The 27291-nt window shown below is 37.0% G+C and overlaps 1 protein-coding gene across 9 annotated transcripts in view; it reads left to right on the top strand.

The window, feature by feature from the left end:
• The window catches only part of SFMBT1 (Scm like with four mbt domains 1), a 154044-nt gene that overhangs the window by 59387 nt on the left and 67366 nt on the right, over positions 1-27291 (top strand). For 8 of the 9 annotated variants that reach the window (XM_053600868.1, XM_053600866.1, XM_053600862.1 and 5 more), the window contains one exon: positions 14355-14507. In XM_053600868.1, coding sequence (XP_053456843.1) covers positions 14480-14507 — 28 coding nt within the window. In that variant the 5' untranslated portion in view covers positions 14355-14479. Of the gene's footprint in view, positions 1-14354; positions 14508-21067; positions 21166-27291 lie in introns of those variants that run through there. The other variant, XM_053600870.1, reaches the window with a different exon arrangement.

Genomic DNA, 27291 nt, shown 5'->3' with positions numbered 1-27291 from the left:
TGTGGTGACCCCCCAACCATAAAATTATAAATAGAATTTATTTATAAGAATAGAAGAAGATAATCCATCTTCTGGAGAATAGAAGAAAAATAATCCATGAATATTTAGAAATGTTCATTATTTCACTTCCCAACTCTACTTTTCCTTTTTACCCTTGTTAGTCACAATAGTTTCTTTCTTTCTTTTTTTTTTTTTCCAGAATTCAGTTTGAATTTTGTTTTAAATCTTCGTTGGCTACTTACCTGTATTTAGTATACTCTTTAGACATATTCCTTAGCAAAATTTAACTAAAGGAGCACTGTTCCTTTCAACTTGAATATATATATGTATATATATATATATTTTGTTGTTGTTGTTGAAAAATTGGAAATTATTCAGCTTGCTTTTACTAAGTATGATTGCCTGCCAATACTTTCTACATTAGATACCCTCTGGTGTCAATATATATATATTTTTAGCTATATAGCAAAAACTGTTTGGTCTAGGAGGTATAATATAAATTTGTCCTGATTATTACTTTAAGTTAAACACGGTTATTCTACAACTAATAAATAGTTAGCTACCAAAATTTTAGTCCAGTAATCATTTGAATTTACAGTTCATTAATTAAACAAGTATTTGTTGAGTACCAGCTATATTTTAGGAGCAGGGATTTGGTCTGATTTGTTCATTATTCCATCACAGTGCCAGCACAGAACCTGGCGTGTAACAGGCATTCAGTATATATTAGTCAAATGGAGTTTACATTCTAATGTTTATACCTCCTTTGAGCACTGCAGGGACCCTGAAATAAGTAGAATATATAGGCTGTAAACAGTTTGATGTAAAATGTTTGCTGACCTGAGTTGTAGAAATTACCACTGCCAAGATGAACATTGGTGATATTAAAAATACTCAAGGGGGAAAGCACAGTGGCTCATGCCTATAATCCTTGCTCTGTGGGAGGCCGAGGTGGGAGAATTGCTTGAGGTCAGGAGTTCAAGACCAGCCTGAGCAAGAGAGAGACCCTATCTCTACTAAAAATAGAAAAGCTAGCTAGGTGTGGTGGTGCATGTCAATAGTCCCAGCTACTAAGGAGGCTGAGGCAAGAGAATTGCATGTGCCCAGGAGTTCCAGGCTGCAGTGAGCTATGATGACACTATTGTGTTCTAGCTGGGGCAACAGAGCTGAGATTCTTGTCTGAAAAAGAAAAGACTCAGGACATTTTGATACTATCTTGCCTCTCTTATTAGGAATGAACATATATGTAGGTCACTATGAAAGTTTTATTTTTTATTTTATTATTTTTTTAGGCTGAGTCTCATTGTGTCACCTTCAGTAGAGTGCTATGGCGTCACAGCTCACAGCAACCTCAAAGTATTGGGCTTAGGCAATTCTCTTGTCTTAGTCTCCCAAGTAGCTGGGACTACAGGCGCCAGCCACAATGCCTGGCTATTTTTTCGTTGCACTTGACATTGTTGTTTTAGCTGGCCAGGGCCAGGTTCAAACTCACCAGCCTCAGTGTATGTGCCTGGTGCCGTAACCACTGTGCTATGGGCATGGAGCCTCATAAATGTTTTTAGACAGACTGTGTTATGGTCCATTATTTCACTTCCAAGAAACACAGGAAGTATTTAATGAATGAATAAATTACTTTCCATGTGAATAAATGCATTTTGTTTTTCTTAAAATGAAAATGATTTCAAATGAAATTTTATTTATTTTTTTTCCTTTTTTTATTATTAAATCATAGCTGTGTACATTAATGCAATCATGGGACATCATACACTGGTTTTATAGACCGTTTGACACATTTTCATCACACTGGTTAACATAGCCTTCCTGGCATTTTCTTAGTTATTGTGTCAAGACATTTATATTCTACATTTACTAAGTTTCACATGTACCCTGGTAAGACGCACCGCAGGTGTAATCCCACCAATCACCCTCCCTCCGCCCAACCTCGACCCTCCCTCCCCTCCCTCTCCTCCTTCCCCATATTTTTAGGTTATAACTGGGTTATAGCTTTCATGTGAAAGCCATAAATTAGTTTCATGGTAGGTCTGAATACATTGGATACTTTTTCTTCCAGTCTTGAGATACTTTACTAAGAAGAATATGTTCCAGCTCCATCCATGTAAACATGAAAGAGGTAAAGTCTCCGTCGTTCTATAAGGCTACATAATATTCCATAGTGTACATATACCACAATTTATTAATCCATTCGTGGATGGATGGGCACTTGGGCTTTTTCCATGATTTAGCAATTGTGAATTGGGCTGCAATAAACATTCTGGTACAAATATCTTTGTTATGTTGTGATTTTTGGTCTTCTGGGTATATACCTAGTAGAGGAATTATAGGATTGAATGGCAGATCTGTTTTTAGATCTCTAAGTGTTCTCTAAACATCTTTCCAAAAGGAATGTATTAATTTGCATTCCCACCAGCAGTGTAGAAGTGTTCCCTTTTCTCCACATCCACGCCAACATCTCTGGTCTTGGGATTTTGTGATATGGGCTAATTTTACTGGAGTTAGATGATATCTCAAAGTAGTTTTGATTTGCATTTCTCTGATGATTAAGGATGATGAGCATTTTTTCATATGTCTGTAGGCTGTGCGCCTGTCTTCTTCAGAGAAGTTTCTCTTCAAGCCCCTTGCCCAGCCTGTGATGGGATCAATTGTTCTTTTCTTGCTTATACGTTTGAGTTCTCTGTGGATTCTGGTTATTAAACCTTTGTCGGAGACATAACCTGCAAATATCTTCTCCCATTCTCAGGGCTGTTTGCTTGCTTTACTTACTGTGTTTATCATAGGAGTATGTTCTCATAAAAAGTTTACCTTGGGCCGGCCTCAGTGGCTCATGCCTATAATCCTAGCACTCTGGGATGCTGAGGCGGGTGGATTGCCTGTGCTTATGAGTTCAAGACTAGCCTGAGCAAGAGTGAGAACCTATCTCTAAAAATAGCTGGGCGTTGTTGCAGGCACCTATAGTCCCAGCTACTTGGGAGGCAGAGACAAGAGAATCGCTTAAGCCCAAGAGTTTGGGGTTACTGCAAGCTATAACGCCACTCTACAGAGGACAATCAAGTGAGACTCTGTCCCCCCTAAAGAAAACAAAGTTTGCCCAGTATAAAGAAAGTAAAAATTCCTTTATATCCTGCCTCTAAATCTTATTTTCATAGACAATAATCACTGTTAGTGATTTGTATGTGTTCTTCCACACCATGTTAAAGGTATCTGCACATGTATATGTACACCTATAGCCATATGTAATTTTGTTTGTGTTTTTTATAGATCTGTGTTGTATCTGTCTATCTAAAACAATATCTACTGTCTATACCTCCCAAATTTTCATCAACTCAACATAAACTCTGTAGTCATTAAAGTTATTCTTTTTAACTCTGTTCTGTGGATGTGCCATAATTGATTGATTGATAGTGAGGTTTCCATTTTTCTCCAGGCCAGACATTATTACCATTTTGACTCTTGCCACTTTTGCACACATGAGGGTATTTCTCTGTATATGGTCTGGAAATGAAAACAGTTAAAAACCTTTCTTTGAATTTATTATGCTACTTATTTTCTTATTTTCCCTTGATATTTTTTTCTGAAATAGATATTAGAAGTGGAATTAGTGAGCTACAGAGAATGCAAGTTAAAATATTTGATAGAATTAAATTTCTCTCTGAAAGGGCTATATTCATTCATTCTCTTAATCTTAATGACAGCTTTCATGTTTCCATCTTTTCACTCATGTTGGATATTATTAGCCTTTTATTTTTGCCAATCTAGGAGAAAAATAACTTATTTTAGCTGTTGAGTTTGAACATATTTTTATATGATTATTGGTCATTTGTATTTCTTCTGTAAAATTCCTATTTATACCCGACCTTTTAAAAAATTTTCCTTTTTATTAGGTTGGATCTTTCTTATTTATAGACACTATATGTTATGATGGCTATTTATATTTAATCTGTTATATATGCTGGAAATAGGTTCTTCTGTAGCTTGTCTTTTAAGGTTGTTTATTGACTAGGCAAGGTGGCTCATGGCTGTAATCCAAATATTTTGGATAGTTGAGGCAGAAGGATCACTTGAAGTTAGGAATTTGAGGCCAGTATGGGCAATATAGTGAGACCTATCTCAAAAAAAAAAAAAAAATTTGCCAGGCATGGTGTTGTGTGGCTATAGTCTAGCTATTTGGGAAGCCGAGGCAGGAGGATAGCTTAAGCCCAGGGATTCAAGGTTCAAGGTTACAGTGAGTTATTACTGTGCCACTGTACTCTAGCCTGGGTGACAGAGTGAGACCCTATTTCTTTTAAAAAAAGAAATAAGTTGTTTATGGAAAGCCCAGTTAGGAACCATGCTGCACAGCAGGAGGTGATTGGCAAGTGAATAAGAAAAGCTTTTCTGTATTTACAGCTACTCCCCATTGCTCACATACTGCTTGAGCTCTGCCTCCTGTCAGAGCAGGGGTGGTGTTAGATTCTCATAGGAGTGGGAACCCTACTGTAGACTGCACATGTGAGGGATCCAAGTTGCACGCTTCTTAGGATCTGAGGTAGAGATGTAATGTGCTTGAATCATCCCCAAACCACCCCCTACCCTGGTGTGCGGAAAAGTTATCGTCCATGAAATCAGTCCCTCGTACCAAAAAGGTTTGAGGACCACCAGTTTATGGTTCTTCTTGTCTATTGGAAATTTTAAATGTTTATTTAGTCAAATGTATCCATTTTATGGCTTTCTTGTTGAAGAAAGTCTATGCTATCCCAAGGTTATAACCATTTTCATTTATGTTTTCTTTTAATTTTTTTGCTGTTTTTCATGTTTTTCTCATTTAATTCACCTGAAATTTATTTATGTGGTAACATAAAGTAAGGATCTAATGTTTTGTTTGGAAACGGTGTCTTGCTCTGTTGCTTGTGTTAGCATACAGTGGCATCTTCACAGGCCACTTGCAGCCTCAAACTTCTGGGCTCAAGCAATCTGCCTCCCTCAACCTCCCAAATAGCTGGCACTACATTCATGTACCACCGTGCTCTGGCTAGCATTCCTTATTTTTTTGTAGAGATGGAGGTCTCACTGCAGTGTTCAGGCTGGTCTCATTGAAATCCTCGTCTCACATGAGGATCTAATATGTATTTTCTTCTCCTGAAAAGGATAGCTAATTTTTTAATACTATTTATTTTTGTCTTTCTACTATTGATATAGAATTTTGTCTTTATCATAAACTATGCTCATAAAAAATGGATGTACTTGGCTCGGAGCCTGTAGCTCAAATGGCTAAGGCACCAGCCACATACACCAGAGCTGGTGGGTTTGAATCCAGCCCAGTCCAGCCAAACAACAATGACAACTACAACCAAAAAATAGTGGGTATTGTGGCAGGCACCTGTAGTACCAGCTACTTGGGAGGCTGAGGCAAGAGAATCACTTAAGCCCAGGAGTTGGAGGTTGCTGCGAGCTGTGATGTCATGGCACTCTACCCAGGGTGATAGCTTGAGGCTCTGTCTCAAAAAAAATGGATGGACTTTTCCATATCATTCTACCTTACTGATGTATTTTGTCTTTTCTTGTGCTAATACCACATTATTTTAATGTTTTGGTAGAAGGAACTTGCCTCATTACATATCATCTTTTACATAAATTAACTGGATTGTACATTTTCTCTTTTATTTATTTATTATTATTTTTTCTTTTTTTGAGACAGACTCTCATTTTATCGCTCTCAGTAGTGTGCTGTAGTGTCACGGCTCACAGCAACCTCTAACTCCTGGACTTAGGCAGTTCTCTTGCCTCAGCCTCCCAAGTAGCTGGGACAACAGGCACCCGTCACAACGCCTGGCTATTTTTTTGTTGTAGTTTGGCTGGGGCTGGGTTCAAACCCGCCTCTATCGGTATATGGGGCCTGCGCCCTACCCGCTGAGCTACAGGTGTCGCCCTGCCATTCTTGTTTTTTAGCTGGCCCCAGCTGGGTTCCAACCCGCCAGCCTCGAGGTATGTGGCTGGCACCATAACCACTGTGCTACAGGTGCTGAGCCGACTTTTAGATCTTTTTTTTTTTTTTGGAGACAGCCTCAAGCTGTCGCCCTGGATAGAGTGCTGTAACATCACAGCAACCTCCCAACTCCTGGGCTCAAGTGATTCTCCTGCCACCGGCTCCCAAGTAGCTGGGACTACAAGTGCCCACCACAATGCCCAACTATTTTTTGGTTACAGTCGTTATTGTTGTTTGGCGGGCCTGGGCTGGATTCAAACCTGCCAGCTCAAGTGTATATGGCTGGCGCCTTAGCGGCTTGAGCCACAGGTGCCTAGCTGACTTTTAGATCTTTTAAGAGATCAGGTAAAAGGTAATTATTCTATGGTGGGTTTATTTTACATTGATGTATGACTAAAAGTGAAACATTGATGTATGACTAAATGTATGACTAAAAGTGATGTATGACTAAAAGTGAAACTAAAAGTTTGGTTTATTCTGCCTGGGCTTAGTTTTAGTTTTTTATAATTGACTTCATAGCTTGTTTTGTCCAGTTAGCTTTGCTTTTAATTTTTAATTTACATTTCTTATGTTTAAAATTTCTCCTGGTTTCAGTATGTTTTATTAGAACTGCCTACAACTATCTAGATACTTGTTTAATTTACTAAAATATTAAATAAAATGAGCAAGGTCCAGATCAGTTAGTTTATGAGAACTTACTTAAATAACTCTTAATGTGTTCTGGTCACTATAGGTGAATGATAATACCAAAATCAATGATAACATAAATGAAGACAGTAAAATAATTTTTCTTTTTAATTTTATTTATTTATTTATTTTTTGAGACAGAGCCTCAAGCTGTTGCCCTGGGTAGAGTGCCGTGGCATTACAGCTCACAGCAACCTCCAACTACTGGGCTCAAGCGATTCTCTTGCCTCAGCCTCCCAAGTAGCTGGGACTACAGGTGCCCCCCACAACGCCTGGCTATTTTTTTGGTTACAGCCGTCATTGTTGTTTGGCGGGCCTGGGCTGGAGTCGAACCCGCCATCTCAGGTGTATGTGGCGCACCTTAGCCGCTTGAGCCATAGCACCGAGCCGACAGTAAAATAATTTAATATGTATAGGAAATAAAAGAAATAGATGAAAAGTAAATTGTATTTCCTATATATTAAGCCCCTGACATTTTACTGTTTTTTCTTCATATATAAAAAAAGATCAGACTAGCAATCAAGAGAGAGCTAATATATATTCTATAGCAAGACTTCAATTTATTTCTCATGATCCTATTGAGATGATGAACTGATTTTCTCATTGGCTAAGATATAAGTGATGATATAAGTTTGAAAAAAATGTCACAGCCTTAGCTTTCTGATACATACAATTTATATTTCTCGCTTGTTTTGTTGGTTCACATGCTCCAACTACACTGGCCTTCAGTTCCTTTCCACCTTAGAGTCTTTGTATATGCTGTTTCCTATGCCTGGAAGTTCTTTCTTTTATCTTCGTTTTGTCTAACTACTATTTCCCCTTTAGTCTCAGCTTGAATATCATTTTCTCAGAGACATTGTCAGTGATCTCTCAATTTAAGTTAGCCTTGCCTTGTACGTTGTCTTAGCACCTGGTGCTTTTTCTGCATAGCACTTTAAATAATTGCTTAAAATTTTTGGCTTAGTTTGTTTCTCCCCAGTTAAAAATAAGCTTCATGAAAGCAGAACCTATGGCTCTCTTGATTACTTTATCCCCGTCTCCTAGAATCGTGGATGGTAAAGAGCTGGTGGTTGATAAATACATAGGGAGTGAATGAATTAGTAGGTAGAACGGTACAGTTTGTATGTTTTGAGCTTGCGGTAGCAAAGTAAACTAAGGGAAGAGAGCACATTTAGAGACTTTAAATATCATTCTCAAGTTTTGAGTTTCTTTCCTCTTTCTTTTCCCCAGCAATTCCATTACTGTGTATATCCAAAAGAGCAGGAACTCAAATACTTACACAGCTATGTTCATTGAAGTATTATTTACAACAGCAAGATGTGTCCATCAAGCTAAGTGTCCATCAACTGATGAATGGGCAAATAAAATGTGGTGTTTATACAGTGATATTATTCAGCCACAAAAATGAATGAAATTCTAATACAGGCTATTACATGGACAAACCTTGAAAACAATTTTAGATTCCATGTGTCTGAGGCACCTAAACTAGTCAAACTCAAAGAGAGAAAGAATACAAGTTATTAAGGGCTAGGGAGAAGAATAAATTGGGAGTTATTTATTGAGTTTCTGTTTGAGAATATGAAAAAGTTTTAGAAGTAGATAGTGGTGATCATTACACAATGCTGTGAATGTACCTGTTGCCACTGAAATGAACACTTAAAAATGGTAAATTTGGTGGGTGGTGCCTGTGGCTCAGTGAGTAGTGCGCTGACCCCATATACTGAGGGTGGTGGGTTCAAACCCAGCTCCGGCCAAACTGCAACAAAAACATAGCTGGGAGTAGTGGTGGGCGCCTGTAGTCCCAGCTACTTGGGAGGCTGAGGCAAAAGAATCGCCTAAGCCCAAGAGCTGGAGGTAGCTGTGAGCTGTGATGCCATGGCACTCTACTGAGGGCAACAAAGTGAGACTCTGTCTCTTAAAAAAAAAAAAAAGGTAAATTTGGTTATGTGCATGCTACAAAAAAGCTATGAAAATGATTGTGTACCATCCAAAAGCTTTCACTTTGGGTGAACCTTTTGTTCCTCAGATGAGAAAGTGGTTATATAAATTACTTAGATATTTAATGAAATATTCATTGGCAGAGATGGTCAACAGCAGCCTCCCTTCCTCTACTCCAAAATACCTACGCTCTATCTCTCATTCTCTTTCTCTCTCTCAGTGGTCTATCAAATAATACCTATAATTGTATTTTACACTTCACTAATGATGCAGTTTATATCCTCTGATACTGATAAAAACACCTACACTCTCTAAAAGACAGAGCTTATATTAAAAAATAACTGTTTAAAGACAAAATTTCAATTAATAATCACAATGGGAATTTAGTTATTTAATACAACCACTAATCTAATATCACCAACAAAATTCTAAGCCGTTTTATCACAAAACTAGGGTTATATTCAGTGGGCATGCATTAATCTATACAACTTTACGTTACACCAGAAAAGAAATTGAATATGAAAAGTTCCTTTGTGGTACATGTACACCATGGAATATTATGCAGCCTTAAAGAAAGATGGAAACTTTACCTCTTTCATGTTTACATGGATGGAGCTGGAACATATTCTTCTTAGCAAAGTATCTCAAGAATGGAAGAAAAAGTATCCAATGTAATCAGCCCTGCTATGAAACTAATTTATAGCTTTGATATGAAAACGATAACCCAATTATAACCTAAGAATATGGTGAAAGGGGAAAGGGAGGGGAGGATGGGCGGACGGAGGGTAATTGGTGGGACCACACCTATGGTGCATCTTACAAGGGTACATGTGAAACTTAGTAAATGTAGAATATAAATGTCTTAACACAATAACTTAGAAAATGCCAGGAAGGCTATGTTAACCAGTGTGATGAAAATATGTCAAATTGTATATAAAACCAGTGTATGGTGCCCCATGATTGCATTAATGTACAGCTATGATTTAATTAAAAAAAAAGTTCCCTTTTGGTAGTTTTGAATTTCATAACACAGATTACAAATAATCTATAAAAACAGATTGTAAATATTTTCAATATTGTACTAAAGATTTAAAACATCAACAGTCTGTCAAAATTGATAGATATTTGCAGACAGACGTTAGCTACAATGATACTGGAGGGAGGTCTACTCCCTCTTATCTAAGAACCTTTTGGGATTAATTTCTCAATGCAAACATGTCTTTTAAAATAATGTGATAATGTAAACTTCGAAACGCACCTAGAATCAGGATAGGGCCAAAAAATAACACATAAGTCAATCTTATTTCTGACCTACGAGAATGCAGCCTTCTGGTTCTCAAAGACCCAAAACTGTCCCTCAAATATAAAAATTGAGAAGCGTATAAGGACTTTACCCTCCAGGCTGGCATTCTTCTACAGAAATTATCTTTCACACCTATCAGGTAGAGTGTAATTAGCAGAGCACCAAATTTATAAACTGATATTGCAACCCAAAGTGCTAAAAATACTTTCCAAATGGAAGCAAACTTTTTTCCATTATTCATGTGCCATGTTATTCTTGAAACTTATGTAGCTATCAATAAGAAAAGAATCGGGGAAGCTTTGAACATATCTTGTACTTTTTTATCAAGGCTAAAGTGCAAAATATGTCCTTATCTCTGGTATTTTAATAGAAAAAACATCAAACACGTAATAAAGGAACTGAAGTGACAGCAGAATCCAAAAAAGAACTCTTAAATATACATTTGAAGACGACATATTACTACCAATTTAATTTCTCTTTCTTTAGCAAAAATTTGTCAACAAACTAAGTTCTCACAGAAGATTTTGTTTGATTCTCTTCCTAAGACCAAAAATTACAAAATTATAGGGGAAAAAATGGAAAAAGGAAGTAGCATTGCATGATAATAGATACTAAGTTCACAAAAGAACCTCTTTTTAAAATGAGATATGGAGGAAAATACCACGAAAGGAACAATCCGAGAATTATTTGTAAGCACAGTAAGTTTGAGCGTTGGCCTTCATGAAGATACTCCAGTTTATATAGAAAAGTATAAACATACATGACTCCAGGGAGAAAAAAGTCAGAATACATATTGTTTAACATTCTGGAGGCCTAAAAAACTTTCGTGGGGAGAGGGAAAGGGACAACTAACTGAAGCTTTATTTAAGAATATAGAACTGTGAAAAATTCCTGGGTCCAAAGGGTGCTCCAAATGGAACCAAACTTTCTGAAAACACAGAACTTAGATAATATATATATATATATATATTTTTTTTTTGGTTTTTGGCTGGGGTTGGGTTTGAACCCGCCACCTCCGGCATGTGGGACCGGCGCCCTACTCCCTGAGCCACAGGCGCCACCCATAGATAATATTTTTTAAAGGAACAAAAAGTACTGAATAACTGAAAAAGGGTATCTTAAATTAAAGGGAAAAGATTTGAATAGTGTAAACAAATTTGGCTCAGAAAGAAAACTGAACAACATATCCAAGATCTGTTCATAAAAGTGATGACAGTACATCTTTAATATTAAAGAATTAAGCTATAAAAAAGTTCAGTCTCTGAGCTGGTTTTTAAAAGCTCATTTGTGTTCCTTTGTTCCATGGGTTTATTTACTTTCCAGTACTTCTTTCTTTCTTTTTTTTTTTTTTGTAGGGTCAGAGTCTCACTTTACCGCCCTTGGTAGAGTGCTGTAACATCACAGCTCACAGCAATCTCCAACTCCTGGGCTTAGGTGATTCTCTTGCCTCAGCCTCCCGAGTAGCTGGGACTACAGCCTCCTGTCACAATGCCCGGGTATTTTTTTGTTGCAGTTTGTCTGGGGCCAGGTTTGAACCTGCCATCCTCAGTATATGGGACCAACGCTCTACCCACTGAGCCCCAGGCACCGCCCTACTTTCCAGTATTTCTCACTGACACATACAGCCACTGGCTGTATCTAGGTTCATCTGGTGTAAATATTTTGTAAGGACAGAGTCTCACAGTGTTCTCCAGCGGGGTCTTAAACTCCTGGCCTCAACATTCCTCCCACCTTATCTTCCCAAAGTGCTGGGATTATGGGCATGTAACCTCAAGTTTCTATTCAATTGTTAATATCTGTGAAAATGTGGGTTTTCAATGCTTATATTATATGATATGATTTGGGAAAACTGGCAGTTATCTCAAATGGGACATCCATAATTTTAACAGTTATTAAACTGTTTCTATGCTCATTGTGAAATAAAGTTTTATAATCGGAAGACCTTTATTTTATAGATAAAAATCAACATAATATGGTAATGTATAATATTGCATAGATAGTTCTCATAGAGTTGGAATTAGAACCTAGGTATCCCTATTTCCCATTTGAAGCTGTTGTACTTTAGGTAGCTGATACCTTTTCAAAGAATATATTAAAACGTAAGCTAACCTTTCCTAAGTGATTAAAATTGTTTATGAGAATCAGTTACTGGGGACTCTAATATATACTCAGAACTTTTCTTTTTTTGACACGTAATCTATGTTGCCTTCGATAGAGTACTGTGGTGTCACAGCTCACAGCAACCTCAAACTCTTGGGTTTAAGCGATTCTCTTACCTCAGCCTCCCAAGTAGCTGGGACTACAGACGGCTACCACAATACCTGGCTATTTTTTTGTTGCAATTGTCATTGTTGTTTAGCTGGCCTAGGCCGGGTTTGAACCGCCAGCCTCTGTGTATGTGGCCAGCACCATACCCACTGGCTGCAGGTGCTAAGCCAAAACTTTTTTTTTTTTTGATATAGAGTCTTATTCTGTTGCCTGGGGTTGAGTGTGGCGTCATAGCTCACAGCAACTTCAAACTCTTGGGCTCAAGCAATCCTCTTGCCTCTAGCGCCCTAGTAGCTGGAATTACAGGTGCCCGCCACAACACCCAGCTTATTTTCCTATTCTTAGTAGACATGTGGTCTTGCTTTTGCTCAGGCTGGTCTCAAACCCCTGAGCTCAAGCAATCCACCTGCGTTGGCTTCCCAGCGTGCTAGTATTATAGGCATGGGCCACCACACCTGTTCAAAACTTTTTGAGAGATATAGAGTTGTAGAATATCACCTTCAAAGTTCTGCTATTAGATACCAAATCCCACTTCTATAGTTTTCTATATTGTTTCCCTTGCATTTAGTTCATGCCATGCCTTCTTGTAGCAATTCCTTTCCTTTTTTCATTTGCTTTTTTTTAGAGACAGAGTCTCACTTCGTCATCCTCAGTAGAGTGTCATGGAGTCACAACTCATAGCAACCTCCAGCTCTTGGGTTTAGGTGATTCTCTTGCCTCAGCCTTCCATGTGGGTGGGACTACAGGTGCCCGCCACAATGCCTGGCTACTTTTTGTTGTTGTTTGGCTGGGGCCGGGTTTGAACTCGCTACCCTCCGTATATGGGGCTGGCACCCTACTCACTGAGCCACAGGCGCTGCCCTTCATTTACTTTTTTATAATCTATTTGGCACATATTAAAAAATACCTTAGATTGCTTTACAGGTATGTAAAACAAGAGAAAATAGATTCATCCATATTGTAACATGGATGAACCTCAAAAATATACTATGTGAAATAAACCAGACATGGAAGACTGCATTGTATGATTCCATTTATATGAAATGTTCAGAAAAGTCAAAAATCTCTAAAGACAGAAAGCAGATTGGTGGTTGCTTGTGTGTAGGGATGGAATAGGGAGGAATTGCAAGGGGGCATGAGGTTTATTTTGAGGGTGATAGAAATATTTTAAAATTCAATTATGGCGATGGGTCCACAACTCTGTAAATTTACTAAAAATTACTGCTTTGTAAACACGAAATGAGAAATTTTGGTATGTGATTTATATCCCAATAAAGAATATAGTGGTTCAGGCTTGGTGCCTGTAGCCACAGTGCCAGGTTCAAGCTGGTGTATTCGAACCGGCCTGGGCCTGCTAAACAACAAAGACAACTACAAAAAAAAAAAAAAAATAGCCAGGTATTGTGGCAGGTGCCTGTAGTCCCAGCTACTTGGGAGGCTAAGGCAAGAGAATTGCTTGAGCCTAGGAGTTTGGGGTTGCTGTGAGCTGTGATGCCACAGCACTCTGAGGGCGACATAGTGAGACTCTGTCTCCAAAAAAAAGAATATAGTGGGTTCAGAGCTTATTTTGGAGGGTTTTCTTTGTATTATGAATGTTGATATATTCAGTTCTTTGTAATATTCTAGATAGATAAAGTAGAAAACTAAATAAAGTAATATACTCTATCCTGACATTGAGTAAGACAGAACATCGAAACTAACTCTTTCCTTCCAGGAAACCATTAGGAATTGGAATTTTTATGGATAGGAATTGTGGTAAGTATGGTAATCCAAGTTTAAAGGATAATGATACATGTACATGTTAATTTGTTGTGACTTTGTAGATTCCTTATCAAGCTCTTGATAGCACTTACTCTCTACACACAGGCATGTGCACACACAAACACACACACATGCATGGACAAAGTCTTTACGATTAGAAACACACAGTATAGTATAGCCAGGTATAGTGTGTGCACTCAGGAGGCTGAGGCGGGAGCGTCGAGGGCAGCCTGGGCAACATGGTAAAGCCCCCATTTCTAAAGAGAAAATTATAAGAGATGTCAGTTCTTTCCTCTTATCCCATCTATTGTTAGTCTGTTTTTGTTGTATCACATCTTTCAACTCCGTTGAGTACCATCTTTTATGAATAAACACTCTTGGCTTCAAGCTATTGATGTAGTCTTTTTGATTTTTCAGGACTTTCATTTGGATCTTTGGATGCCCGTTGAACAGACACTTGAAATCCGCAAGTAATCTTCAGATCATAGCAGAACCATAGGCCTTTCCTTTGTGTTGGGAGGAATAGCTCATATGCTGTGGATATGAACGGGGAGCAGCAGCCTGATGCAGGTATTTCTCCTGCGTAGAATTTATCCTCCAGAGTACAAAACTATGTTACTTGCTTATGGTCTGAGTTATTCTATCACCAAACTGGAAGCTCTTTGAAGTCATGAATGTTTTTTTCATTGCCATCGCCAGCACTTAGCAGAGAACCTGGTGCTAGGAGTTACTAATAGTGTTTGCTGAAAAAAATAAATATTGTGAACAGATTTATTTTTTAAAATAACATCAAATTTTGATGGTTATTTTCCGATTACTTTGAAATAATTATGGATTTAAGAAAGTTGCAAAGATGGTGTTTAATAATAGGTACCATATTCCCTTTACCCATTTTCTCCCATTAGTTATATCATGTATGACTATAATACAATAGAAAACCTAGGAAATTGATTTTGATATAGAGTGTGTAAAATTTTGTCATTTTATCACATGTATACCAGAACTCTTATCTCTCTTTCCCAACCTTTCCTTACCCCTGGAAACTATTAGTCTGTTCTCTTTCTCTATAGTTTTGTCATTTACAGAATTTTATATAAATAGGATCATCCAATATATGACCTTTTGAAATTGGCTTTTCTTATTCAAAATAATACCTTTGAGATCCACCCGAGTTCTTGCATATATTGATAGTTTATTCCTTTTTATTGCTGAGTGGTGTTCCATGGATGTATTACAGTTTGGTTAACCATTCACCTATCATAGTACATCTAGGTTGTTTCCTGTTTTGTCTATTACAAGTAAGTTGTTATGAACAATTATGGACATAATGTTTTATTTTTCTAGGATAAATGTCCAAGAGCATGATTGCTAGATCACATTTAGTAAAGAAACTGGAAAGTTACTTTCCAGAGTGGCTGTACCATTTTACATTCTCACCAACAATGTATGAAAGATTTAGTTTCTCCACGTCTGCTCTGTTATTTGGTATTGTCATTATTTTCTGATCCCTATCAGAGGTGTAGTGACAACTCATCACAGCCTTTGCATTTCCCTAATGGCTAGTGATGTTGAACATCTTTACATGTGCTTACCTGGTATTTCTACATCCTCTTCAGTGAAATATTGCTTCATGTCTTTGGCTCATTATTAATTGGTTTGCTTTTCATTAATAATTTTTTTTATTATTAGGGTTTTGTTTGTTTTTTTAAAAAACAACTTTATTGAAGTGTAATTTTTCTGTGCTATAATTCACGTATCATTAAATTCACCCTTTTTGAGTACACAATTCAGTAGTTTTTAGTATATTCACAAAGTTGTGCAACCATCACTGCTATCCAATTGCAGAACATCATACCTCCCGAAAATAAACCATTAACAGTGGTTTCCTGTTTGACTCAGCTTCTGGCAGGCATGAATCTACTTTCTGTCTCTGTGGATTTACCTATTTCTGCTTTCTTTGATTAATATTTATATAGTACATCTTTTTCCTCCTTTATTTTGGAACATGGCTGTATCATTATATTTGAAGTAAGTTTCTTACACCAGCATGTAGTCATTCTAAAAAATTTTGGTCTTCTAATGGTGTATACCGTTTATACTTAATGTAATTATTGTTATGTTAGGGCTCAAGTTTGCCTTTTTGTCTGTTTTCTGGGTTTTTTTCCCTCTATTTTCCCCCTACTTCCCTGTGGGTAACTTGAACAATTTTTAGAATTCCATTCTGATTTGTCTATAGTGTTTTGAGTGTTTCTCATGATATAGCTTATTAGTGGTGCTTTAGGTAGTACGTAAACATAACTTATCATAATCATTTTAATACTTTTAAGCAAAGTATAGAAATCTTACCTACCTTCACATCCCTTTACCCTCGTTATTTACAATATAATTATCTTAAATATTTTTTCTAAATAATTTGAGAACCACATTATTGTTAACATTTTTCACTTAAATAGTCAAACATAATTAAGGATACTTAAAGAAAATGTGTTATATTTTTCAGTATTTTTATTATTTTGTTATTATGCTTTCCTGATTTTCGAAGAGTCCTCCTTTTGTCAAAGCTGAATAAGCACTGGAAAATATTTTCAGAAATGACGTAAGCATGTCTGTTAAGCATAGAGCAATTCATCAGACATACTTGGAGATTATAGTAAAGGACTAATTGTCCCAACAGGAGTAGCTCCAACTTACAATGCCAAACCTTACTGTTCAAAACAAGGTTCAGTAGCTTATCTTGAAGAGATGCTTTTAGTTTTTCTGTGCCTTTGGTTAATGTCAGAATTTTAAAAAATGTTGATTTTCATTTTGCTGCTTTTAAAGGAGAATGGGTTCACTAAGGTATTTGCTCTGTCATTTCAAAAGTTAATTTTTCTTTGGTTTTAAATATTTTTAACTCACAGATTTAAAAAATGTATGTGTGCGTGTATTTGATGAGTTTGACTCCATCGCTGTTGTTATTCATTTGATGATCAAGTTCACCATTTTAAAGTGGTGAATTTCGGATTGCTTCCTGTGTTATTTTGGTGTAATGTCTTGTAATTTTGGTATGTTTAGTCCTTGCTTTCTGGTACAGTGAGATTCCAAGGTACCTCTTTTATATATCTTGCCTCAAACTTGCGATTTGCCATTTCCCTCCAACCCCCCTTTTTAAAAAATTTTTACTATTTGTTTATATTTCAGGTTACAGTGTTTGCATTTGTTAGGTAGAGTCCCTCTTATAATTGTGTCCCACCCCCAACAGGTGTGCCATACACCCTAACATTGTGCCCATTAAGTGGGAGTACACCATCCTCCTCCCCACTTCTTCATCCTCCCTACCCCCTCTTTTGCCCTCTTTACCTTGAATTGATTTCAGTTTTTCTTTTATGTGAGCATGTATTAGATCATTTACTGGCTTCATATTAGTGTTGAATACATTGGATACTTGCTTCTCCATTCTTGTGATACTTTACTAAAAAGAATGTGTTTCAGCTCCATCCAGGTTAATACAAAAGATGTAAAGTCTCCATCTTTTTTAATATCTGACAAGTGTTCCATGGTATACATATACCATAGCTTGTTAACCCATTCCTTGGTTGGTGGGGATTTAGGTTGTTTCCACATTTTGGCAATTGTAAATTGAGCTGTGATAAACAGTCTAGTGCAAGTGTCCTTATGGTAAAATGATTTTTTTTTTTCTTCTGGGTAGATACCTAGAAATGGGATTGCAGGATCAAAGGGAGGTCTAATTTGAGTTCTTCGAGGAATTCTCCATACTTATTTCCAAAGAGATGGTGTTAGCTTGCAGTCCCACCAACATTATAAAAGTGTTCCCTTCTCTCCACATTCATGTCAGCACCTGCAGCTTTGAGACTTTGTGGGGTGGGCTATTCTCACTAGGTTTAGGTGATATCTCAGGATGGTTTTGATTTGCATTTCTCAGATGGTTGGGGACAGTGAGCATTTTTTCCACTGTTTGGTAGCCATTCATCTGTCTTCCTCTCAGAAGGTTCTGTTCATGTCTCTTACCCAGTGGCAGATGGATTGTTTGCTCTTTTTTTGTTGATTGAGTTCTCTGTAGATTCTAGTTATCAACCCTATCTTAGATTCATACCAAGCAAATATCTTTTCCCATTCTGAAGGTTGTCTTTTTCCTTTAATTTCCTTTAATTGTTGTGTCCTTAGCTGTGCAGAGCTTTTCAGCTTAATTAAGTCCCATTTGTTTATTTTTGTTGTTGTGATTGCCACTGAAATTGTCTTCATAAAATCTTTTCCCAGTTCGCCATCATCAAAAGTTTTTCCCACACTTTCTTCTATGATTTTTGTCATTTCATGTCTTAGATTTAAGTCTCTTATCCATCTTATCATCTCTTATCATCTCTTACCATCTCTTGTAAGTGGCGAAAGTAACTGTGGGTCCAGATTGCCACTGAAATTGTCTTCATAAAATCTTTTCCTAGTCCGCCATCATCAAAAGTTTTTCCCACACTTTCTTCTATGATTTTTGTCATTTCATGTCTTAGATTTAAGTCTCTTATCCATCTTATCATCTCTTATCATCTCTTACCATCTCTTGTAAGTGGTGAAAGTAACTGTGGGTCCAGTTTCAGTCTTTTACATGTGGCTATCCACTTTTTCCAGTGCCATTTAATGAAAACGGATTTTTTTCCCCATTGTATGCTTTTGTTTGGTTTATCAAAGATTAGCTGGCAATAAGAGACTAGTTTCATCTCTTGGTTTTCTATTTGGTTCCATATGTCTATGTCTCTGTTTTTGTGTCAATAACATGCTGTTTTTATCACTATGGACTGAGGACTGATAGAGTGATGCCTCCGGCTTTGCTTTTATTACTAAGAATTGCCTTGGCTATACAGGTTTTTTTCTGGCTCCATTCAAAATGAAGAACATTTTTTCCAGGTCTTCAAAGTAGGATGTTGGTATTTTAATGGGGATTGTATTGAATCTGTAGATAGCTTTGGGTAGAATAGACATTTTAACAATGTTGATTCTTCCCACCCAAGAGCATGATATGCTCTTCCATTTGTTAATATCTTCTGCTGTTTCTTTCCTCAGGGTTTCAGGGTTTCTCTTTGTAGAGATCCTTTACCTCTTTTGTTAGGTATATTCCTAAGTGTTGCGTTTTCTTTGAAGCTACTGTGAAGGGAATTATGTCTTTGATTTGCTTTTCAACTTGACTGTTATTGGCACATACAAAGGTTACTGATTTGTGGACATTGACTTTTATACCCGGAGATGTTACTTTATTTCTTGATCACTTCCAGGAGTATTGTGGTTAAGTCTCTAGGAGGATTTTCTAAGTATAAGACCATATCATTAGCAGTGGGGAGAGAGTTTGAATTCCTCTGCCCTCATTTAGATGCCCTTTATAGCCTTCTCTTGCCTGATTGCATTGGCTAGACCTGCCAACATAATGTTGAATAATAGTGGTGATAGTGGACATCTTTGTCTGGTTCCAGCTCTAAGTAGAAAAGCTTTTACTTTTACTCCTTTCAGTATATTAGCTGTGGATTTCTAGATGGCTTCAATCAGCTTAAGAAATGTGCTATTTATGCCTATTTTCTTAAGTGTTCTTATTAGAAAAGGATGCTGAATTTTATCAAATGCTTTTTCTGCATCTATTGAGAGGATCATATGGTCTTTGCTTTTGCTTCTGTTGATATGGTGAATTACATTTATGGATGTGCATATGTTAAACCAGTTTTGCATCTCTGGGATGAAGCTTACTTGGTGGTGATGTATAATTTTTTAAAATGAGTAGCTATAATCTGTTAACCAAGAAATTTTGTTGAGCATTTTTGCATCAGTGTTCATTAGTGAAATTGGTCTGTAGTTCTCCTTTTTAGTTGGTTCCTTTCCTAGTTTTTGGAATTAGGATGATGTTTGCTTCATAGAACATGTTGGGGAAGGTTCCTTCCTTTTCAGTGTTTTGAAATGGGTTCTTGCAATATAGGTACAAGCTCATCTTTGAAGGTTTGATAGAATAGTAGTGTGAAGCCATCTGGTCCAGAGCTTTTTTGTTGTTGTTGAAAGCTTTTTTTTTGTTTCTTCGATCTCAGTGCTTGATATTACTCTGTTCAAGAGATCTGTTTTTTCTGCGTTAAGTCTAGGGAGATGATGTGATTCCAGATGTTGGTCCATTTCTTCTACATTGTCAAATTTCTGGGCATAGAGCTTTTGGTAGTAGTCAGAAATAATCTCTTGTATCTCTATGGTATCAGTTGTTATTTCTCCCTTTTCATTTCTGATTGAAGTTATTGAAGATTTTACTTTTCTGTTTCTAATCTGACCAATTGTTTATTGATTTATTTATCTTTTCAAACGACCAACTTTTTGTTTCATTAATTTTCTGAATGGTTCTTATGTTTTCATTTTCATTTATTTCTGATTTAATTTTGGTTATTTCTCTTCTTGTATTAGGTTTGAGATTGGATTGCTCTTCCTTTTCCATTTCTTTAAGATGATTCATTAGGTTGGGTTTTTTTGGGGTTTTTTTTGTTTTTGTTTTTGTTTTTTGAGACAAAGTCTCACTATGTCACCCTCCGTAGAGTACTATGGCATCACAGTTCACAGCAACCTCTAACTCTTGGGCTTTAGTGATTCTCTTGCCTCAGCCTTCCAAGTAGCTGGGACTACAGCTGCCTGCCACAACACCCAGCTGTTTTGTTTTTGTTGTTGTTACAGTTGTCATTGTTGTTTAGCTGGCCCAGGCTGGTTTCGAACCTGCCACTCTTGGTGCATGTGGCTGGTGTCATAACCACTGTGCTGTGGGCACCAAACCAGATTCATTAGGTTGTTGATGGGCTCTCTTTCTGGTTTTCTAATGCAATAAATTTCCTTCTTAGGACTGCTTTTGCAGTGTCCGTTAGGTTTTGGTAGATTGTATTTTCATTCTTGTTATGTTTGAGAAGTTAATGATTTCCTCAGGTTTTGGTAGCTTTGTTTTCATTCTAGTTATGTTTGAGGAAGTTAATGATTTCCCCATTTATCTGTCTTAGACCCGACTGTCATTGAGCATAAGCTTGTTTAGTTTCCATGCCTTTGTGTGGGGGTGAAAATTTTTGTTGGAGTTGAGTTCCACCTTTATTGCCTTGTGGTCTGAAAAGATACCAGGTGTAATTTCAATTCTTGTAATTTTGTTGAGGTTTGATTTGTGTCCTAGGATATGATCTATTTTGGAGAATGTTCCGTGGGCTGATGAGAAGCTCGTATATTCTTTAGCTTTGGAATGGTATGTTCTGTGTATGTCTATTAACCCCAGTTGTTCTAGGGTTGCGTTTAAATCCTTTGTATCTTTGTTTAGTTTCTGTTTAGAGGGTCTGTCCAGCTCTGTTACAGTGTTAAAGTCCCTAGATACTATGATGTTAATTGCTCAGATCAATCAAGATTGATCAATCAAGATCTGTTTAATAAACATTCTGGTACAAATATCTTTGTTATAATGTGATTTTTGGTCTTCTGGGTATATACCTAGTAGAGGAATTATAGGATTGAATGGCAGATCTATTTTTAGATCTCTAAGTGTTCTCCAAACATCTTTCCAAAAGGAATGTATTAATTTGTATTCCACATCCATGCCATCTCTGGTCTTGGGATTTTGTGATATGGGCTAATCTTACTGGAGTTAGATGATATCTCAAAGTAGTTTTGATTTGCATTTCTCTGATGATTAAGGATGATGAGCACTTTTTCATCTGTAGGCCGTGCGCTTGTCTTCTTCAGAGAAGTTTCTCTTCAAGTCCCTTGCCCAGCCTACAATGGGATCACTTGTTCTTTTCTTGCTTATACGTTTGAGTTCTCTGCGGATTCTGGTTATTAAACCTTTGTCAAAGACATAACCAGCAAATATCTTCTCCCATTCTGAGGGCTGTCTGCTTACTTTACTTACTGTGTTCTTGGCTGTGCAGAAGCTTTTTAGTTTGATCAGGTCCCAGTAGTGTATTTTTGAAGCTCCTTCAATTGCCTGGGGGGTCCTCCTCATAAAATACTCACCCAGACCGCTTTCTTCAAGAGTTTTCCCTGAATTCTCTTCTAGTATTTTTATAGTTTCATGTCTTAAGTTTAAATCTTTAATCCAGTGAGAGTCGTATCTTAGTTAATGGTGAAAGGTGTGGGTCCAGTTTCAGTCTTCTGCAGGTTGCCAGCCAGTTCACCCAGCACCATTTGTTAAATAGGGAATCTTTTCCCCACTGAATGTTTTTAATTGGCTTGTCAAAGATCAAATAACGGTAAGTAGCTAGGTTCATGGGTTACATGGATGGAGCTGGAACATATTCTTTGTAGTAAAGTATCTCAAGAATGGAAGAAAAAGTATCCAATATACTCAGCCCTACTATGAAACTAATTTATGGCATTCATATGATAGCTATAACCCAGTTATAACCTAAGCATATGGGGGAGAGGGAGGGGAGGGAGGGGCAGGATGGGCAGAGGGAGGGTGATTGGTGGGATTACACCTGTGGTGCATCTTATAAGGGTACATGTGAAACTTAGTAAATGTAGAATATAAACGTCTTAACACAATAACTAAGAAAATGCCAGAAAGGCTGTGTTAACCAGTGTGATGAAAATGTGTCAAAAGGTCTATAAAACCAGTGTATGGTGCCCCATGATCGCATTAATGTACACAGCTATGATTTAATAATAATAGTAAAAAAAGATCTGTTTAATAAATCTGGGAACATTTATGTTGGGTATATAACTATTTAGAATTAAAATGTCCTCTTGTTGTATTGTTCTCATGACCAGTATGAAATGAGCTTTTTTTTGTTTCAAGTGCTTGCAGTATTTAGAGACCATAGTCTGAGTGCTGGAGGGCTCATTGATACTAGGTTGTCATTTCTTTTAGGCTTTACTCATAGACATAGCTACGAAAATATACATCTTTTTTTTTTTTTTAAAGAAAATATGCATCTTTTGAAGGGAAACAAAAATCTTGATTTTGTACTGATATTTATAATTTTAACATAAAATTATAGAATTTTAACTAGATACAGTGGTGTATACCTATAGTCCCAATCTGAAGGCTAAGGCTGGAGGATAGCTTGAGCCCTGGAGCTTGACCCTAGACTGAGCAACATTGTGAGACCCTGTCTCAAAAAAAAAAAAAAAATTACGGGGATTTTACTTTTTGATTTTATACTTATATCTCATTCTTTTGGAAATGTCTTGTTCCTTAATGATGTTAATATCATCACATGTTTGTTTTTGTCCTATGAAAATCCTGCAGTTGTTTCAAAATAATAACACCAACATTTCAAATATCAGTAAGAGTATACAGTTAATATATCTTTGCAATTTTTGCCTTTAAATATATTTTACTGGTTTTACAGTCAGAGTATTGTTTTTGTTTTTGTTTTAAGAGACAGGGTCTCAGTCTGGAATGCATTGGTGTAATTATAGTAGCTCACTATAACCTACCACACCTCACCTGGGCTCAATCAATCCTCCTGCTTCTTGAGTAGCTAGGAACACAGCTACCACTATGCTCTGCTAATTAAAAAATTTTTTTGTTGTTAAGATGGGGATCTCACTGTGTTGCCCTGGCTGGTTGTAAATTCCTGGCCTCAAGCAATCCTTCTGCCTTGGCCTCCCAGAGTGCTGCCCAAGTGCCTGGATTGGAGTATTGAATTTTAATACGATTTAAAAGAATCTTGTTTTCCTTACGGTTTTGCCACTGATAGTTAAGATCATTTGTTTCAGCTTCTTTATAGTTTTTAGAATTTTTTCTTTCAATTTAATTGTTTCCAAATTGTATAAAGTATCTACATACTTCCAAATTCAAATTTACATAACAAGACTTCTACTTTCAACTGGATACTATTTGTCTTTTTTATCCTCCATATGTATATAATCCATTTTGTTACTTTTTAACTTATTCTTATCTTGTTTATTTTTATTTTATTTTATTTTATTTTGGAGACAGAGTCTCATTTTGTTGCCCTTGGTAGAGTGCTGTGGTGTCACAGCTCACAGCAACCTCCAGCTCTTGGGCTTAGGCGATTCTCTTGCCTCAGCCTTCTGAGTAGCTGGGACTACAGGCACCCTCCACAACGCCTGGCTATGTTTTTTTTTTTTTTTTTTTGAGACAGAGTCTTAAGCTGTTGTCCTGCCGTGACATCACAGCTCATGGCAGCCTCTAACTCCTGGGCTCAAGTGATTATCCTGCCTCTGCTTCCCAAGTAGCTGGGACCACAGGCTCCTGCTACAATGCCCGGCTATTTTTTAGTTGCAGCCGTCATTGTTGTTTGGTGGGTCTGGGCTGGATTCAAACCCGCCAGCTCAGGTGTATGTGGCTGGCGCCTTAGCTGCTTGAGCCACAGACGCTGAGCTAACACCTGGCTATTTTTTTGTTGCAGTTTGGTCGAGGCTGGGTTTGAACCCGCCACCTTCGGTATATGGGGCCGGCGCCCTACTCACTGAGCCACAGGCACCGCCCTCTTATCTTGTTAATACTTAAAAAGTATTAACTAAAAAGTATTAACAAATATATATGAGTATTGAGTATGCATATGTATGTACTCATATATTTCCCATCATATACAAAACGTAGCAAAACAAAAAATAACAATATATTCTGGAAATTGTTCCACATCAATATGTAGAGATGGTTCTTACTGGTTTTTATAGCTATGTAGTACTGGATGTGTGTACCTTATTTGTTCATTTCCTTATTGATGGATATTCAGGGTTTTCCAGTCTTGGTATTACAAATAGTGCTGCAACGAATAGCTTTGTACATATGTCTTTTGGCATTTTTGCCAGTATATCTTTGGAGTGGATTCCTAGAAGTGCGATTGCTGGATCAAGGGTAAATACAGATGTAATTTTGCTGGATATTGCCAAATTTTCTTCCACAGAGGGTATGTCATTATGCTTTTACCTGTTTAACTGTATCTCACCACAGAGCATATTGGCCAACTTTGGGTTTTTTTTTTCTAATCTGATATCTCAGTGTAGTTTTAATTTGCATTTTTCTTAAAAGGAGAAAATTAGCACATCTTTTCATATATTTAAGGATTGCTTCCATTTCTTTTTGTTAAACTCTTTTCATACATTTCGCTCATTATTCCATCAGATCATTAGTCTTGTTCTAGGCAACCACCATTCTACTTTCTGTCTCTATGAATATGGCTACTCCTGGTGCTTTATACTAAATGGAATCTTACTCTGTGACTGGCTTAGTGGCTTATTTCACTTAGCATAGTGTCTTCAAGGTTCAGCTATGTTGTAGCATGTGTCATAATTTCTGTCTTTTTTCAAGGCTGAATAATATTCCATTGTATCTACATATTTTGTTCATGCATTTGTCGACTGACACTTGGATTACTTCTAACTTTTGACTATTGTGAATATTACTTTTTGTTTTTTAGAAAGGAGAAACACATTTTTTAATGTTATTGTTAATTTTCAACATGTTCATCATTACTAGTACAAAGGGTAATACAATTCTGTAGTTCTTGGAAAACATTTTCAAGCTGATTTTTAGTAATATCAGCAATCAAGTTATCCTAGCTTGCAAGTCTTTTAAAGATCGAGTTTGGCTGAATAAATATTAGTTTTCACATGTCCCCATAAAAGGAAAGCCAGTGGAGTCCCATCTAGCAAACATGGAGGCCAAGAAAACAGTCCATCTCTTCCCAACCATCTGTTTGGTTTTCTTATGTAGAAACTGTCTAACATGCAAAGCAAAGTTACAAGGAGCACCATCCTATTGAAACACTATTCTCTATCAGTCCTAATTGTTCCAGCTGAGGAATTAAGTAATTTCACAGCATTTCTAAACAACTATCAGCATTCACAACATGCCCTGACTCAATTTTTCCCCAAAGCGCACCACACATTAACTTTGTGAGAATCTCTTTCATGTTCAACAGACGCATGTAAAGTTTCAGTTCCCCAAATATGGCATTTGTGCCTGTTGACCTTGCCACTAAAGTGGAATGTTGCTTCATCAGAGAACATTAAGTTACTCAAATGCATCATCGTTGCTGAGCTTTTCATTGAACTGGTGGCAATCATGCATGACAACCCTCTTTAACCACATGTGATGCACTTGAGTTTGGGGCCCTTTCACGTGAAGTCTTGTCTGCAGTTTCTTAAGCACAGTAGATTTTGAAAGCCTCAGCTCTAGAGATGCCCGTCTTACTGACTTTCTTGGACTTGCCAAAAGTTTTCTACTACGAATGCTACAGTTTCTTCACTAACACATGGCCTACAAGACCATGGCTTACTACTGACATAACCTGTTTCTTTAAATTTTTTTCATCAACTTGGATATGGAATTCCTCTGTGGTGCTTCTGTCTTGTAATGGGTTATAAACCTTCTTTGGACAGCAGCAGTAGATTTTAGTTCAACCACCCAAAGAACACAATTTACTTTCTCTTCTAGCGAAGCCCTGGGTCAAAGTGATTCAGAAATAGAATTTCAAAACAGATTGTGGAGGCAGACAAAAATCTGTAACTATTACTTTCATGAACATTTGTATAAAAATACCTGTTTGAGTGTTTACTTTTCAGTTCTTTTGGGCATATATACAGAAGTGCAATTACTAGATCATGTGATAGTTTAAAAAGATATTTTGAGGAAGATACATAGTTTCTATAGTTACTGTACCATTTTACCTTCCTATCAGCAGTGCACAAAGGTTCTGATTTCTTCACATCCTTTCTAACACTTGTTATTGTCTGCTTTTTGTTCTTGTTTTTGAGGCAGAGTTTCACTTTATCACACTCAGTAGAGTGCTGTGGTGTCATAACTCACAGAAACCTCAAACTCTTGGGCTCAAGCGATTCTCTTGCCTTAGCCTCCAAGTAGCTGGGACTCTACAGGTGCCCACCACAATGCCCACTATTTTTAGAGACGAGGTCTTGCTCTGGCTCCGGCTGATCTTGAACCTGTGAGCTTAGGCAATCCACTCACCTTGAATGGATTGCCAGAATGCTCGGATTGTAGGCATGAGCCACGCACCCTGGCCTACTGTCTAATTTTTTGATAGCCAGCCTGATATGCTTGAAGTGGCATTTTATTTTAGCTTTGATATACATTTTCCTAATTTATGTCAATGTTGATATACTGTATATCAATATAATGTTGAACACCTTTTCGTGTGTTTCCATTTTTAAAAAGATATACAACATAATATAGTTTAAGCCTCTTTTATATTTTCTTTCTAGTCCTGTTTTCTTCTCTTTATCCTCAAAGATAACATTGTCAAAGTTGATATATATCTTCCCATCTTTCTTTTTATACTCTTATTAATAGGCATGTATTCATAAACATTATATTTTTGAAATAGTTTCTTTTGAAGTCTAAATTGTATCTAGCTGTTCTATTCATTCTGCACTTACCTTTTCA

The sequence above is a fragment of the Nycticebus coucang genome, chromosome 8 (assembly GCF_027406575.1).
Source record: "Nycticebus coucang isolate mNycCou1 chromosome 8, mNycCou1.pri, whole genome shotgun sequence".
NCBI classification, from domain to species: Eukaryota; Metazoa; Chordata; class Mammalia; order Primates; family Lorisidae; genus Nycticebus; species Nycticebus coucang.
The sequence above is the reverse complement of the archived record's forward strand: the minus strand, read 5'-3'. Positions and strand labels throughout refer to the sequence as shown.